Source organism: Candoia aspera, chromosome 4 (assembly GCF_035149785.1).
Source record: "Candoia aspera isolate rCanAsp1 chromosome 4, rCanAsp1.hap2, whole genome shotgun sequence".
Taxonomy (NCBI): Eukaryota; Metazoa; Chordata; class Lepidosauria; order Squamata; family Boidae; genus Candoia; species Candoia aspera.
In genome coordinates this window covers 47,392,069-47,409,350 of record NC_086156.1, presented here as the reverse complement: position 1 = coordinate 47,409,350, position 17,282 = coordinate 47,392,069, and the positions used below count along the sequence as shown (strand labels likewise).

At 38.2% G+C, this 17,282-nt stretch overlaps 1 protein-coding gene across 2 annotated transcripts in view; it reads left to right on the top strand.

Moving 5' to 3' along the window:
• Positions 1-17,282, top strand: part of EEPD1 (endonuclease/exonuclease/phosphatase family domain containing 1) — a 48,423-nt gene that overhangs the window by 16,583 nt on the left and 14,558 nt on the right. For both annotated transcript variants that reach the window (XM_063304043.1, XM_063304042.1), the window contains one exon: positions 15,242-15,293. In XM_063304043.1, the coding sequence (XP_063160113.1) occupies positions 15,242-15,293 (52 nt within the window). The remainder of the gene's footprint in view (positions 1-15,241; positions 15,294-17,282) is intronic.

Genomic DNA, 17,282 nt, shown 5'->3' with positions numbered 1-17,282 from the left:
AAATCTTGAGACAACATTTGTGTCTGAATTATGCAGTAGTAAAGTTTGCAAACCAAATATTAAGAAGAACCTGTTTCTTAAGACTCCCTCTGCTTAAAGATGGATCTTTTTTCCAAGTTTCATAAATAATATTTTCTGCTAAAAATGAAACTAGTTTTGTGATTAGTCTCAAGCACAATAAGTGTACAGATATCTGAAAATAACTAAGGCAATTATGGGAAAATTTAAATTCACTTTAATGAAAACTTTTCAATTCAATTTCAATTTCAGTTTTTCAATTTATTATGGTCATAGACCAGTATAAGCAGAGTGCTCAGTGAATATACTGTATATAAATCTATCTTAATAGATAACAAAATAAATTTAAGACAAACTTAAAATACATTTATAAAGCCACCTAACCTATATCTATGAGTGAGGTCTTGGGTGCAGTCTATATTTAAATTATAAAATAGACACTAAAATTATATAAAGTATAACAACATCTAAAATTACAAAAAAAGTGATAATGTCTAAAATTTAAATGAATTACAGTAACACAGAATGTGTTTAGCTAGTGGAAAATTGGCCCATCAGGGTTCGGTGGATCTTCTGTGCTGCTGCACAAAATCTAGCCACATGTGCTATAACAAAAGGCAGTTCGTCTGTGAACAGCATCTGGGCAAAGGCTGAGTCTGAGCAACCAGGAGATCTACTAATCAGAGGTAGGATGAATTTGGTTCAAATGTCTCTGTAAAAGGGGCAACGAAAAAGAACATGTTCTGTAGTTTCCACCTTTCTGGAATCACAGAGGCAAAGCCTTTCAGCCAATGGTACTTTTTTATATTTACTATCCAATACTGCAGAGTGGAGTACATGACATTGGACAAGAGAAAAAGCTTTTTTATATAACAAAAACAGTTTTAATATATAGTTGCATGGAAGTTGGATAGTCTGACATTACTTCCATAACAAAGAGACATTCAGTAGCAATGACTTTTCATTTATCTTCATTCTATGTTGTGCATGGTGTTCTTCTACTGTCTTTTGAAAAGGGATTGCTTTTAGGAATTGTCACCAGATTTCTTGACAATGTTGGACTGACTGACAGTTATAGAGAGTTCTTCCATGTCTTCGCAGTTAATTCCAAACAGTGCCATCATATAAAGAGATAGGGGTAAATAGGAATTGGCTGGGTTCCCACATCATGCTCGTCCAAGATCTTTTGAATCATAGTTTGTTGAATAAGCCACAGTAATGTGGTTCATTTCACTAAGTCAAAACCAGACCAAACTGTATTCTAGCTTTACCACTTTCTGCTAGTTTAACCAAAGGCTACATCCATGCCTCATCTTTCTCTCAAGGCTCACAAAAACACCTTGCAATAGTGATTATAGGTCTGTAGCTGTATATTTAGGCCCGATTCAGCCTGATTCCAATTCATCCGTACAATGTGAAAGAATGCAGCAAAATAGTGGCATAAACTGTACCTCACAAGCTGTACTCCATTCCCCATGTTCCCACTCCCCTCCCCACAAAAAAATCAAGGTAAAATCAAAAGAAAGGAGCAGGACGTAGAGAGCCCAGTAAAGTAATAATATAATGTTTCCAGGGATACCATAGCATCGTAGAGGTTGCTTTATATCCAAATCTAGATGCACTGAGATTGTTCTCCTCAGTCCCTTTTTCTGCCTCAGCCTTGCTTCTTTTCTGCCAATTTACCTAAGGTGGTTTGATAGGTATGATAAAGGGGTCTCAGTGGAACTCCTGTAGCAGTTTTTGTATGATTTCTGATAATGTATAAATATTAGATGGACTTTTAATAGCTTGCTATATCTCCAGGCATTTCACTGGAGCCTTTACTCTTTTCCCTCTAGTATCATCTAACTTTAACTAATGGTGCAAAGCATGCTAATAAAATTTGCATGAATGTGGCCTCATAGATAGTTTTGAAAACATTTTGTTGTAAAAACAATGTCTGGTTATTAATTTTCCCTAAAACACTTAGACAACAATAGAACAACGATAGATCAGAGTTCAGACACACCAGCCTTTCTGCTTTCCATACTTTGGAAGGAACACTGATATAAATAATGAGATACAGATGAGGTCTCTTGTAGCTGCTTACCTTGGTTACCTCCAGTAGAAAATAAATGCCAAAAAATAAATGCCTTAAGGAACCAGAGAAAGAAAGAGAACTGGTCTTTTTCATCCTCCCTGGTGTTCTTAATTGTATTTGTCACAATTAAATCTCATGTTTGATGGAGAAAGTTAGTATGCCGCTTGGGCATAAATCCAAAGTTAATAGCTCACAGTACCTGCCTGTCCAGATATATACATTTTGCTAACTTTGTATATGAATATCCTCTGCCTAATTTCCAGCTTGCAAATTTTTCTTGATCTGATAACCTAGAAGGCTTGCAGGGTGTGACATAACCCCTATATTTACAGTATAATTCACCAATGCTAAATACATAACTCGTTAATGAAAAAGAGTCAATGGTTGGACAAGGTATTGGCTATACACAACCCTCATCTCCAAATTTCATTCAGAAATTTTGGATGTTGGAAGAATTGGCTGCATCCATGATTAAAGACTCTAACAATGTGAGGCTGTTTTGTTGTTGTTGTCATTGTCCTTTTTAGTATGCTTTTCCAAACTTAGAAATCCTGATCTAAATACTACAGGAGGTTTCTAATCAATGAAGAGAACACTTTCCCTTTTGTTTGTCTTTTTTAAAAACTAGTTCCCTGTCACTTTAAACTTAAAACCAGCTCTTCCTGTTGAGATTTTGACACCAACAGGGTGTGACTTCATCCACCATCACCAAGCCCACACTTTTAAACATTAGATGTCTCTTAAATCGCAGCAAGGAAATTAGTGCTTTGCGCTATTTTTTTCCTGGTGATTTAAGTTTCTACAAGGGTGGGTTTTTTTTTCCTGGTGTCTTTGAGTCAGTCCTGACTCCTGATGATTGCCTGGAAAAGTCCCTGCAATTTTCTTGGCAACATTTGCAGAAGTGGTTTGCCATGGCCTCCTTCCTAGGGCTGAGAGAGTGACTGGCCCAAGGTCACTCAGCTGGCTTTGTGCAAACTGGCTCTCTTTCTACAACATGCCTTTATTTATTTATTTTACTTTTATAAAAAAAACTATTTGATAAAATATAAAACTCATATAATCTTCTGAAATGTGTCTTTGCTAACTGTCTAATTTATGCCTCAATTCCTGTTAGCTTTTGTTGTTGTTGTTTATTCGTTTAGTCGCTTCCGACTCTTCGTGACTTCATGGACCAGCCCACGCCAGAGCTTCCTGTCGGTCGTCAACACCCCCAGCTTCCTCAGGGACGAGTCCGTCACCTCTAGAATATCATCCATCCACCTTGCCCTTGGTCGGCCCCTCTTCCTTTTGCCTTCCATTCTCCCTAGCATCAGCATCTTCTCCAGGGTGTCCTGTCTTCTCATTATGTGGCCAAAGTATTTCAGTTTTGCCTTTAATATCATTCCCTCAAGTGAGCAGTCTGGCTTTATTTCCTGGAGGATGGACTGGTTTGATCTTCTTGCAGTCCAAGGCACTCTCAGAATTTTCCTCCAACACCACAGTTCAAAAGCATCGATCTTCCTTCGCTCAGCCTTCCTTATGGTCCAGCTCTCGCAACCATATGTTACTACGGGGAACACCATTGCTTTAACTATGCGGACCTTTGTTGTCAGTGTGATGTCTCTGCTCTTAACTATTTTATCGAGATTTGTCATTGCTCTTCTTCCAAGGATTAAGCGTCTTCTGATTTCCTGACTGCAGTCAGCATCTGCAGTAATCTTCGCACCTAGGAATACAAAGTCTTTCACTGCTTCTACATTTTCTCCCTCTATTTGCCAGTTATCAATCAAGCTGGTTGCCATAATCTTGGTTTTTTTGAGGTTTAGCTGCAAACCAGCTTTTGCACTTTCTTCTTTCACCTTCATCATAAGGCTCCTCAGTTCCTCTTCACTTTCAGCCATCAAAGTGGTATCATCTGCATATCTGAGATTGTTAATGTTTCTTCCAGAGATTTTAACTCCAGCCTTGGATTCCTCAAGGCCAGCTTGTCGCATGATGTGTTCTGCGTACAAGTTGAATAGGTAGGGTGAGAGGATACAGCCCTGCCGTACTCCTTTCCCAATCTTAAACCAGTCTGTTGTTCCGTGGTCTGTTCTTACTGTTGCTACTTGGTCGTTATACAGATTCTTCAGGAGGCATACAAGATGACTTGGTATCCCCATACCACTAAGAACTTGCCACAATTTGTTATGGTCCACACAGTCAAAGGCTTTAGAATAGTCAATAAAACAGAAATAGATGTTTTTCTGAAACTCCCTGGCTTTTTCCATTATCCAGCGGATATTGGCAATTTGGTCTCTAGTTCCTCTGCCTTTTCTAAACCCAGCTTGTACATCTGGCAATTCTCGCTCCATGAACTGCTGAAGTCTACCTTGCAGGATCTTGAGCATTACCTTACGGGCATGTGAAATGAGTGCCACTGTTCGATAGTTTGAACATTCTTTAGTGTTTCCCTTTTTTGGTATGGGGATATAAGTTGATTTTTTCCAGTCTGATGGCCATTCTTGTGTTTTCCAAATTTGCTGGCATATAGCATGCATTACCTTGACAGCATCATCTTGCAAGATTTTGAATAGTTCAGCTGGGATGCCGTCGTCTCCTGTTGCCTTGTTATTAGCAATGCTTCTTAAGGCCCACTCAACCTCACTCTTCAGGATGTCTGGCTCTAGCTCACTGACCACCCCGTCAAAGCTATCCCCGATATTGTTATCCTTCCTATACAGGTCTTCTGTATATTCTTGCCACCTTTTCTTGATCTCTTCTTCTTCTGTTAGGTCCTTGCCATCTTTGTTTTTGATCATACCCATTTTTGCCTGGAATTTACCTCCAATGTTTCTAATTTTCTGGAAGAGGTCTCTTGTCCTTCCTATTCTATTGTCTTCTTCCACTTCCGCGCATTGCTTGTTTAAAAATAATTCCTTATCTCTTCTGGCTAACCTCTGGAATTTTGCATTTAATTGGGCATATCTCCCCCTATCACTGTTGCCTTTTGCTTTCCTTCTTTCTTGGGCTACTTCTAGTGTCTCAGCAGACAGCCATTTTGCCTTCTTGGTTTTCTCTTTCTTTGGGATGTATTTTGTTGCCGCCTCCTGAACAATGCTGCCAACTTCTGTCCAGAGTTCTTCCGGGACCCTATCTACTAAGTCCAGTCCCTTAAATCTATTCTTCACCTCCACTGCATATTCCTTAGGAATATTAGTGAGCTCATATCTAGCTGATCTGTGGGTCTTCCCTAATCTCTTTAGTCTGATCCTAAATTGTGCAAGAAGTAGTTCGTGATCTGAACTACAGTCAGCTCCAGGCCTTGTTTTTACCGACTGTACAGATGTCCGCCACCTTTGGCTGCAAAGGATGTAATCAATCTGATTTCGGTGTTGTCCATCTGGTGAAGTCCATGTATAAAGCCGTCTCTTAGGTTGTTGGAAGAGAGTGTTTGTTATGCAGAGTGAATTGTCTTGTTAGCTAATTAGTGTTTAATGATGGCAGCCATTCTGAAATCAGAGCTGCACCAAAAAATGGAGAAAGGCCAGTGGACAAAAAATGGAAGTACTTTATTTTTTAAACCAGCTGGACAACATATTCCTGGGGTATTTTACTACTCACATCTGAGGGTCTTTCCTTCCTGCTAAGCTGCAGTTCTGTGTACCCATCTTAAACTGGCAAAAAACTCTGTAAGCATGAAGTTGGTGGCCCTCACTGGCAACCCCTCTTCTTCTTCTGTTGCCTCTATTCCCAGACTGAGCCATTTTAGTCCATAGAATATGGGTTTTTACCCTGAATTAAATAGGTTGGGAGGTGCTTCTTGCTATCAAAAGGTATTTAAATAAGTTAAATGTTACCATGAATCAGTTCATTCAGTAACTGAAGATACTTTTCTGCTGAAGAATTCTAATCTCAGCAATTTTTATTCTTTGCAAATTTCAAACAAAACAAACATGTTGTTCTTCTACACTGAATGCTAGTAACCTCTGAGATGTCTGCTTGGCTTTTTGCCCGTGGTTGAGTTACTTGAGTTCAAAAGGCTCACTCATTAAAGTTCATTCTGGTTATAAGACACTCCTCAGAAAGTGCACCATAAAACATTAGCAGGGGGGGGGAAAAAAGATCAATTTGCCACACTGAACACAATTATTGGTTTGTTTCCAAGACTGCAGAGTTTCTCTGGCCTGTTAATCAAATTCTAAATTAATGGGAAATTTCGTTTCAGATTCAGGAATTGTGACTTAACAATAAATAATTTCTGCTAAGAGGGTGGATTTATCTACAAACAAGTGTTTACCCTTGAAACTGAGGGATGCTGCAGCATCTAATGATGGGAAACGAGGCTTTGATAGGAGAACTCGTGGTTTTGTTTCACAAAGATTTAAGATCTGATATGATAAATGAGATAAAGACAGTGAGATTAAGGTCCATAAATAATCATGAGCATAAATAACCATGCCCTAGGGGAATGCGTCTCTCCAGAATTTCCTGGGCAGTTATATAATGTATGAAAACATTATTGGTTAGTATATACGCATGCACTTAGTCATTGTTATCACATGTTAGCACATGATTTTCATGGGAGGCTGATAATTGTGCATGCAAAGCAGGAACTCAGTCATGTTAGCATATGACAACCTGGTGCTAAGAATGTTTTGCTACCTTACTGGCTGCTACATGTGTGCATCGTTTTCCCAACCTGTCATCTAATTAACATCATGTGCACAGTAATGTATTACTACATTAACAGCCTCAAGGAATAAAGCTTTCCTAGATTTCAGTACTTCCAACATCAAGTGTCAGAGAGAAGGGTTATATATTTGAATGTTGCTCTCCTTGCTTTTTAGGGTAGACCCTCTGTCCACTAAACATGTTGACATTCCATGTTTTCTGAGGTGCTGACTGGTCTGGGAGCAAAACGTTCATTTGACCCTCTGTCTGGATCCCATGTCAATTTCCCCATTGCTTTTTTTTAATTAAACTTTATTCAAATTTTAAGATAAAAGCTAACAAGAAATGAAAAAAAGTAAAATAGGAAAGCAAAGTAGAAAAAAACTAAGTCAAAAGTAAAGAAAAAGAAAAGAAAGAAAATAAGAAAAAGAATGACCTCCGTCTTCCTTTGCTACAGATATAAGTATACATTTACCTTAAACTCTTGCTCTAAGCTTACAAATAGCTTTCATTAATTCTATTATCCATTGTTATAATTTCCCCATTGCTTTTGGCCATTAAAGGTAGTGACCCAAAAGTGTGGCCATTGTTTTATTTTTACTGATAAGTTTCATTGCCCGGATTTTTTTTTTAAAAAGTTTGATTGCTCTGATCATTTGGAATTCTGGATCATAATTTGGATGAGGCTCCTGCATGTTATGCCCAGGGAGGAATTGTATTCCCACAACTCTTTGGATAATATGTGTATTATTTTTTTACATTTGGAATGGTTTTTATTTTACATTACATATGGTTGGCGGGGAACATCAAAACTTCAACCTCCCACCTCTTTGTAATGAAATAGGAAAATTCATAATGAAATAGGAAAACAGGAAAAGGTCAGTGCTAATGTGATTGTACTCACAGTTTAAAGTAATGCCTGGTTAAATGAAGTTGGGATGGACCTTAGAAGTAGATGGGATGCTGTCTTGTCTTCAGAGGACTATGGGAAACTCCCTCTGTTTCTCAGACTACCTCAGGCAGTTGTTATTTTTAGTTGCTAGGATGTTCTCCTGCAGTTGTTTGGTTCTGATTCCTTTAAGGGAATAGAAACTTGCTGAATTGCCAGGGTTACTGTGTGTCAAATGATTCAGTCTGACTCAGTCTGCTTCTGTTGCACTTCAGCCATCACATAATAGATTAATTATTTTAATTGTTTTGGTCCAGAAATCACCAAACAGTCCAGGGTCAATTACCACATACCCTCCAGTTCTTATTTTGATAGTTTATCTGATCAGGATAGTTAGAAACAGTCACCAGAAGGTTTTTCTTTTCTTTATTACAGTGATAAATGCTATGATTAAAATAAAGGGAAGGTTGAATGAATCATGAATGACACCATTGATTGATACCACATCAGATCTTTATGCATGTTATCTATGTCCAGCTTTCAGGGCTCCTCCAAATATTTTATATTGGAGCAAAGCTGGGTAATCTCTGTTGGAGATTTCTTTGCTCTAGGGGAATGCATCTCTCCAGAATTTCCTGGGGAGAAGGAAATGACTGTGGGTTATTTGTTTTGAGTATGTAATGTTGATGCATTCCAAGTGTGCAACTGAAATTTAAAACCTCAGGGTCATCCTCTACAATTGTCAAATTGGGATTTGGCCTGGGAGCAATCTAATTAATCCACTAGCATTAATGTAGAAGTGGCTCCTCAAAGGTGAACATGCCAGTCTAATCTTGAAAGAAAGGAAAACACAAGCATTTAAAAAACACTTTTCCCCTACCTTGTAGAGTTTGAGGGAGAACCAGTGTGGTGTAGTGGTTAAACTGGTGAATTAGGAGTGCAAAGACCCAGGTTCTAGTCCTGCATAGATATGAAAGCAAGCTGGATGACTTTGGACCTGTCATTCATTCTCAACTCTAGATCTGGAAGTCAAAAAAGCATCCCAGAGGAAGGGAATGTCACTTGACTATGCAATCACCAGGAGAAGGACTGACTTGAAAGCAACAACACAACAAAAACAACAAGTCTTTTGGGAAAAGTTTAAATGTTTCTCTGAATTAGAATTACAGCCATTTCTTGCATCTTCAGCTCAAAAGCACTTGAAGTTTCATCTTTAGTGTGGTAGCAAGATTGGCATACTGTATAGTGGAAAGAGCAAAGCCTGGGTGAAGCTGTCACTACTGTCAAATCTATGGTTTGATATGTAATACAGTGCTATTCACTTCTTCAAGAAAGGAAAGGAGCAACAGCTGATGGCCAAAGCAAGCTACTTCATATTATGCCAACCATGCCAAAAATGATTTGGTTGGTTGATCTTTGCTGTTTTGAACACTCTCATTAAGTGACTAAAATGATTTAAATGATTTAAGAAAGTCTCTGGCTTGGGGAACTGACTTAGAGGAAATGCCTTTCAGCATGGTTCAACCACAATGTTGCATAGTGAGGAAGTCACTCGCAGCCAGTCTAGTTTACTGTATACTCGGGGGGGGGGGGATTATCTCCTATTTTCTGGTGCTGTTCTTACCACGACAACATCAAGCAAGCAGGCAAGCTTTCTGCTATTTTCTCTGTTTGCTGGATGAGCCTGTACAGGGTTCAAGCCTATGGAGAAGTAAAGAGGAATATGTTGTATAGACTTCCTTTGTTTTTCATCACATTCTGTGTTTATATACGCCTGTACTTTACTCCCTATAGACCCATTTGTAAGTAGCAGTTGGCTGGAGTTCTAGAATGCATTGTACCCTAATGACTTGACTGCAGATTTGTTACTGTGCCATTACACTGTTGTGTCCTACAGAGAAACAATTCAGGGAAACTGAAGGAATTTTGCAGTGTGTGAAGCAACTCTGGTATGTGCTGCCTGTTATCTTGAGCTCTCAGCACAAAGGATGATCCAGCTGGTAGTGACCTAGAAAAACCATTGTTGAATGTCTCATTTGCAAGTGGGTCAGAGTTGGCCACGAAGCATGTAACTGCAAAGAATTAACAGGCAATGTAAATTTTCTCACTGAAAAAGCTAAGTAGATTTAGCTGAGATTCTCTGCAAAAGCGGAGATTCAGGCAACTTTAAATTATATTTGATTGTTTCTAGGGTTTAAAACTGTTTGGCAAGCAGACAAAACTAAACTGCGCAGATGATGAAGTCCAAAACCGATTCTTGCTTATTCCTGCATTCCTCCCACAATCTCTTGATTTTATCTTCAGCACTACATTGTGTGATGGGATGTTGCTGGCCATTGCTTTAAAAAGAACTGCAGGTCTCTACCCCATCCTCCAAACCATGCCTTTTAATTCAGGACTACCTGGTCCTTTCAGTGGAGCAGTGCATTATATGGCAGAAAAGTACTTCAGAAATATCTTAGTATGACCCATGAAAGAAATAGAAAAATAAAGGAAAGGTGCTAAGCAGAATATCTTACTTACTTGCAAAATAATCGTGTTCTGTGTTTGGAAATTATACACTAAGTATCATTTTTATGACTTTGAGATCTGTAGTTTAAATGTTAGTCTTTCTTCCAGTAGATAGGGATTAAAAATAAACACAAATGATTCATCCAAACCAAATTTAAAAAGGAGACACAGAGAGACTGTTCTTTTCAATCTGCTCAGTGTTGAAAAAACTTAAACAGGCAGTCCTGCAGCATATCCTGAATTTTTTTTTCAATTTTAATGACACTGGATTTTCCATAATTACAAAACCATGTTAAGCACTGTGAGGTAGGATTAATGCCCTCATTATGTAATGTAAGAACAAACAAATACGGATTGTGAATTAGTTACAAACCCGGAACTTTATTTTTATAGAAGGATGTACTATAAATAAAACAAGGCATTTCAGGCTGCCTGCCTGAAAATTAGTTTGCAAATCAGGAGCTTGCCTCTGGAAAGTAGAGCTTTCCTTCTGCTAAAGTATGATTAAAGCCAAGTATGGAAGGGACAGGAATTCATACCAGAAAATGGAGGAGTGAGAAGGTAGAACGTTGTCTTCCTAAACTAGTTCCTAATTGGCAGTACACCACTACATTTTGATTACAGACCTAAACTCGTGTTACAGCAATCCTAAATGTGCTTACTAGGAAAAAATCTATTCAGTTCAGAGAAGCTGCAAGTGATTATACATATTGACTGGATTGGTGCATTGTACAATGCCATACTGTGTTTTCTTTGTTTGGGCCTTGGTAATTTGTGTGAATTCAGCCACTGAGGTTTATAAATCGTGGTTTATTGCTTAGAATTTTGATTTAACCCAGCCAATATTGGTTTATTTAACAAACACCAAGTAAAACACACCAGGCTGAACATGAGGGATAAACCCAACTACAGTATCTACTAACTTGGTGGTAGAATTAAGGCTAGTCCTGTTACCCCATTCTAGAAGGAGGAAATTGTTGGAAGTGGTGCAGTATTAATTAGGTATAACAGATGTTTTCCATTCTGATATCTCCTGATGGGTTGGACTGAAGCTTCATTATTTTCTTGGGTGTTATAATTAATTGCTTGAGTCACTATTAATTGCTCCTTTCTTCTAGGTATGATGAATTAGAACAAAACAGAAAAGTAATACTTTATTAGTTCTTTAATGCAACCTATAGAATAAGGGGGAAAAAACTAAACATTTTTTAAAAATGCATTTACCTGAAGAGTGGGAGGAGATGAAAAGTTATTTGTGGCCCAATTCGGCAGTCAGGCATGGATTGAATAAATTATCTAGCACTATATGCAGTGATACATTCCATGTGATAAGTGCAGTGCCAGGCTTAAAAACCTTCTGAAGTTGTGAAAAACATGTGAGCATATTTTTTTTTATTGCTAGACTGAAATATGACTGGCACTTTCTGATAAGGATGAGATACAGAGTTTGCCTTCTCAGTGAAAGTAATCGAAAGGGCCAGATGTTGTAGTTGTTATTGTATATTTACTCAAACGAAGCCTTGAGTTTCTTATGCTCGTTTGCTGAACTTTAAACCATTTTGATTTCTCTGTCATCTGTTGATGCAAAACTCAAAAGCATACTGGTTCTCTTTTCTATGGAGTCCTTGGTGCTCTCTGAGCCTTGTTTTCTTGCAGACGTTTCACTGCCAGACTAGGCAACATCTTCAGTGCAAACAGGGAGAGGGCTTTGCTCTCTGTTAATATACAGTGGCCTGCCCTGCTTGTGTTGGTGGGGGTGTTGTTCTGTCCTTGGGAGTTCTTTGATTGGGCTGTTGTTTGCTGCTTGGTTGATTGCCTGAGTTAATAGTTCCTTGATTAGGGTGTATTGTGCTGTTTGATGGTTCATCTGGTGTTAATCCTAGTGTTGATTTTTGCATATCTAGGTGTTGACTGCTGGCAAGGGAGTGTGCTAGTCTTTTAGCTTTTCTATTGTCCCTTTTGAATGGTATGCAAATGTTGTTGATGTCTGTTGATGTCTGCTTTGTCTGAGTGCCAGGCTTCCAGGAATTCTCTGGCGTTTTGGGATTTGGCTTGGTTTAGAATGCTCAGTTTCCCAGTTGAAACTATGGTTGAGTGTCCATGTGAGATTATTGTGAGATTAAGGAGTTCTCATCCTGTCTTCTGACCACTAGTTGGTGTTCGTGGATGCACTCTGCTAGTCTTCTGCCTGTCTGTCCTACATAGTGGCTGTTACAGTCTTTGCACAGTCGCTTTTCTATCCATCATCCATATTACTAGTAACTTTTTTTCATTAGTTGATGGACCAATATGATAATCTAAGCAATGCTTCTAATCCAGTTGATGATATATCCAGTGGCGTGCTAGAAACACCTTGGACGAGCTCGTGAGAGCTGATTGTTAAATTTTCTGGAATTTTGTGAGCTGGTTGACAGCAGAGGTGAGCCTCAATGCGTAGCGCACCAATCAGTTCTGTGGCTAGCAGCGCCGCAGCAGCAGTGGAGCCAACAGAGCTGGTTCTTAAATGTGTAGCAGCACACCACTAGATATATTGTTGGTGCTGTCAAACCCATAACATTTGGAATATTGTCCTAAATCTATTATAGATACTCATTTTTATAAGAGATTGAAATTATCCATCGAATTGTCCCTTTTTATTCCTTAAACATTATATCTGCACTTTCCATTTCTGTATTTGCCTTTATACCAATCACAGAACTCTTCCAAAATATAACCATGAGTCCACACTCAGTATATCCAGAGAACCACTCCCCAAAGGCATGTTGACTTCCCAGCTATCTTATTATTTAAAGCTGGGGTCCACCAAGTCTTCCAGACTGAGAGACGTAATAGGTTTTTGAACGGTGTACTATAAGCCACTTCCCCCCCCCCCCATAATAGTAAATGGGATGTAGACAGAAATTAAATCTTGTTTGGTTCCATTCTAGTGTAAATTGTACATAATATTCAGCTATGTTAGTGTCCAATTATGTAGTCAATCCTTTTCCCTGCTGTTGCATTAAAAACTACAATTTCGTACAACCTTTTTTTTTTTTTTTTTTGCTATTCTCTGAAAGTTGCATTCAAAGCTTTTAGGGGGCTCCTTGCAGAAGATCCCCCAGGTCATGTACATTTTGGCTAAGCTGTGGGTTTGTTTAGCCATGGTTATTTGAGTAAACCAAAGCTGGTTGGGTTCACACAGATGCAGATCAAAAGCCAAACAAACCATGTACAGTTTAGTGGAATGTTCAAGTTCATATACTGTGAAGTGTGCAAACCACTGGGGTATTTGCTTTCCTGGATTTGATTGAGTTCTTTTCCCTGGAAGTAGTTTGTTTTTCAGGCTAGGGCCTATATATCTGCTTTCAGCTGAAAACTTTTGGGGTGGAGTTGGAGGAAGGGTCATTGTTAAATATCTGATTAAATGGATGTAGGAGGTTTTTGTTGCATACAAAGTTTTGCAGCTTTTCTAAAAAACAGGATGAAACAAACAACGATAATGTGCTGGGAAGATTCAGGATCACATCTACACACTGTCCTTGATAGAATGCAGCAGAGTGACATAAAAAGTGTGAATGTACCCATCTTTTTATGACTTACTTTCAAACTTAGTTCATATTGAGTGAAGTGGCCACAGTCTGCACCAGCTGTTCAGTCCAGGGGCCATGTGCTTATTGTAGTTACGTGGGTTTGCTCTGATCTATTGGAAAAAAGATTAGGCTTCTTTGCTGATGTCTCTGCTTGATCAGAGTTTGTTAGATAATATGGTGACAGAATTTCTGTTCCCTATGACCTTTCTTGGGAAGGTGTTTTGCCTTTTTAATGGATAATCATGGTCTATGCCTATCTATATCATTGCACAAAACATTTTCTTTTAAAAGGCAACCTTTGAAGTCCTTGAAGAGGTCTAATATATTGAATAGCCAGCAATAACTACCTCCTATTTTTAGAACAGTGCACCATAAGTTCTGTAAAAAGCATTGAGGATGTCCAGTCAATTCTGCTGTCTGCACCAGATACTGGTGCCAGGTTGCCATCCTCTATTTAGCTAAATTAATCTCTCATTCTGCAGTGCTATAAATCTTTGCTTAGTGATAATGCTACTTTATGAACCTCATGTTTTCTGTTGATCAGCACAGAAATCTTGCTAAAGATAAAGTAGCTAGCTATTCAAAATCAGCAACAGATAAATCTTATTTCTGTTCCTTTGTCTCTTTCTGCTACATTTTACAATATCTCTCAGCATATGCTGTGATTAAATGCTGATAAAATTAACTTGATTTTTTTATTGGATAACACAGTAAATTTCTTTAATTATACCAAATAGATAAAATTGTACTTTCTCTTGGTTTCTTTGGATTTAGAGCATCCATAATGATGTATTTGTGAATTAGTATTTGTGAATTATTAGAATATGTGGAGATTAACAATAGCTTACATTTCTTTTTCTTTTAAAAATGATCAGTTTGATAGATTAGGGATATATAGGTAAAGTTTGCTGCAACGCAGAATACCTATATGAAAGCAATATAGTTATGAGGTTCCCAACAAATAATGGATTGTTATTTGTACTATCATTTCCTGCTTCCATGCTTCTCGAAAAGCATGTGGTTGACCATTGTCAACAACTGAATGGCTACTTGGCAAGTTCAGGGTAGAATTCTTATTTTAGCATTCAGGGAACTCCATTTCAGTTATAAAATAACAGCTTTCCTAAATGGGCCATGTGAAATGGGATTATGGAAATTGTAAGGCAAGACATCTGGAGATGAGATCACCCGAAAGCTGAGTAATGTGCCTCTTATGAAATTGGCTCTTACATTCTGAATTTAATTTCAGCAGTTGGTACAGTCAGACAAAAACAAAATTGATAAAAGTTGTATCTGCTTCGAACAGACAATGCAGTATCTTCCATATTCCCTGAAGTAACACAACCCTTTTGCAGTAAATCCCCTTGCAAAACAGGGCCAAGGTAAGGACACATTTCTGACTGCTCATGCAGACATATATGTACCACAGCTAAAGGTTGTGAATGTGGTGGTAAAATGATGTTTTCATGCTTTCACAGCTATGTTTGTATGACTTGTGTGAAAATTGATATATTTTCTGCCTTTTTGCCCCTCTCTTTCTAGCATCAAGCTTTTGGCTGTGCAGGAGTTGATTGACAGAGACGCACTGGAGAAGGTACAATTTAATCTTTCTATAGAGCAACACAAATCTGTTAACGCTTCTTTCTTCTGTTAGTAGTATTTTTTATTTACTGTTACTCATGCCATATAAGATATACTTCATATTACATAATGTCAGTGGAATCAGATGGAATGTACCATCATGTGCTCAAAGTCTATTTTCTTTGTTGCATTCACAATCTAATTAGATGGGGATTTGAAGCAAGGGTTACACTTGGCCATTCAGTGGCATATCTGGAAGGGCCTCTCCCCCAAAATTGAGTTGAACCAGAATAAAAACTAAATTGGATTTCATTTTAATTACATATACATTTTAATAAAATTAAATATAATATAATTACTTTCCAGTCTTCATTTTATAATTTCTTTTTTATGACACATTAAAAATCACAATTTGGTAATAACGTTTGGAGGTTTCTGAGGGCCGTCAGTTGCATTAAATATTGTCCATCAGTATATACAACAAACCCACATCCGAGGAATCCTGAGATGAACTTCAGAGCAGTTTGAAATATGACCCAGGCTGTGGTGCTTAGGAAACCCATCAGATGGAGGTTAAGGGATGGAAGGAGAATAGCTCTTTTTTCTCTACAGGGGGAAAAAATTCCTCAGCAAATTAACTCTTTGGATCCCTTCTAATTTCCTTTGTATGCTTCAGTTGGCACAGTACAAAAATAGATTTTTCTCACAGCTCTTAATTTCTGTTGGTTTTTGCTGCCTTGTGAAAAACAAGTACATTAAGGTGGGCCAGTAGATTCTACAAGCAAATCTTGTAAGGCCTTCTTATGACAGGGTAGAAGAGTTCCTTTTCAAGACGTGTCCCTGATCTCTAGGAGGTCAATATATTCCCTGCTTCCATTTCCTGTTGTTGTTTTCCTTTTTCTGGCTGATAATGTGGTTATTGAACATGCTCAGTCTTCACTAAGCTTTTCTTGGGAATGGTCTGAATGTTAGCTTAAAAAAAAAAGAAAATATACTTCTTCAAGCATCTTAAGTCCTGTAAGATTTAAACAATACCTCATAATGTATTATACTTCTCCTTTGTATCATTGTGGCGCTATTTTGGTTCCATTGCTGTTGATACTCACCATTTGAATTCACTAACAAAGAGTAATATGGAAATGCATAAAATGACAATGTTTGCAATGTTTTGAAAATGCTGCTTTTCATACCACTAACTTTGCTTCTACCCCACCACCACCCTCCCAACCTGGTCTTTACCTTAAAACTTTACAAAGTGAAATTCCTTCATTTTGTTGCTTCGCTATTGCAGTATAAATTTTCTTCCATGTCTGGCAGTGAATGGAAGACTGAGTTGAATATTTAAAGTCTTGAGAGCAAATGCATTGGCAGTGGTTCCTTCCAAGTCCAGTCAGCTTCAGAATACACTTAGCCAGATCAGCATTACATCATGATTAAACCTATTGTTATCTTTGTTAATTCAACATTACTTTCACCACACAGCAGACTGCTCATGAGATGACTGTTAAGCAGAAGAGAGTGCTTCTGCATTGCCAAATAGAGCTCCTGCTTTTGGCTGACATAACTGCAAAGGTGGCAGTAACTCTGTGGATGAAAGTTTTTTAATCAGTTACTTTTCTACATATGTACCATGCAGTATGCATGACAGGTATTATTAACATCCATAATATGGGCATAACCTATGCATGCACAAATAAAAAGGAGAAAAAGGAACTGGTATATAATCCCTGGCTTTATTGTCATAGTAACTAGGTCTTTTTGTACTTTTCACTTTAGCATTTCTCCATAAAGAAAGGAAGGTTAGTGACAGCCCCAGACATTCAATTCCATCTCAGGTTTCAGTGCATCCATCCATCCATTCATTCATTTTCTATCCCGCCTTTATTGTTTTTATAAACCCTGTGAGGTGAGTTGGGCTGAGAGAGAGTGACTGGCCCAAGGTCACCCAGCCGGCTTTCATGCCTAAGGTGGGACTAGAACTCACAGTCACCTGGTTTCTAGC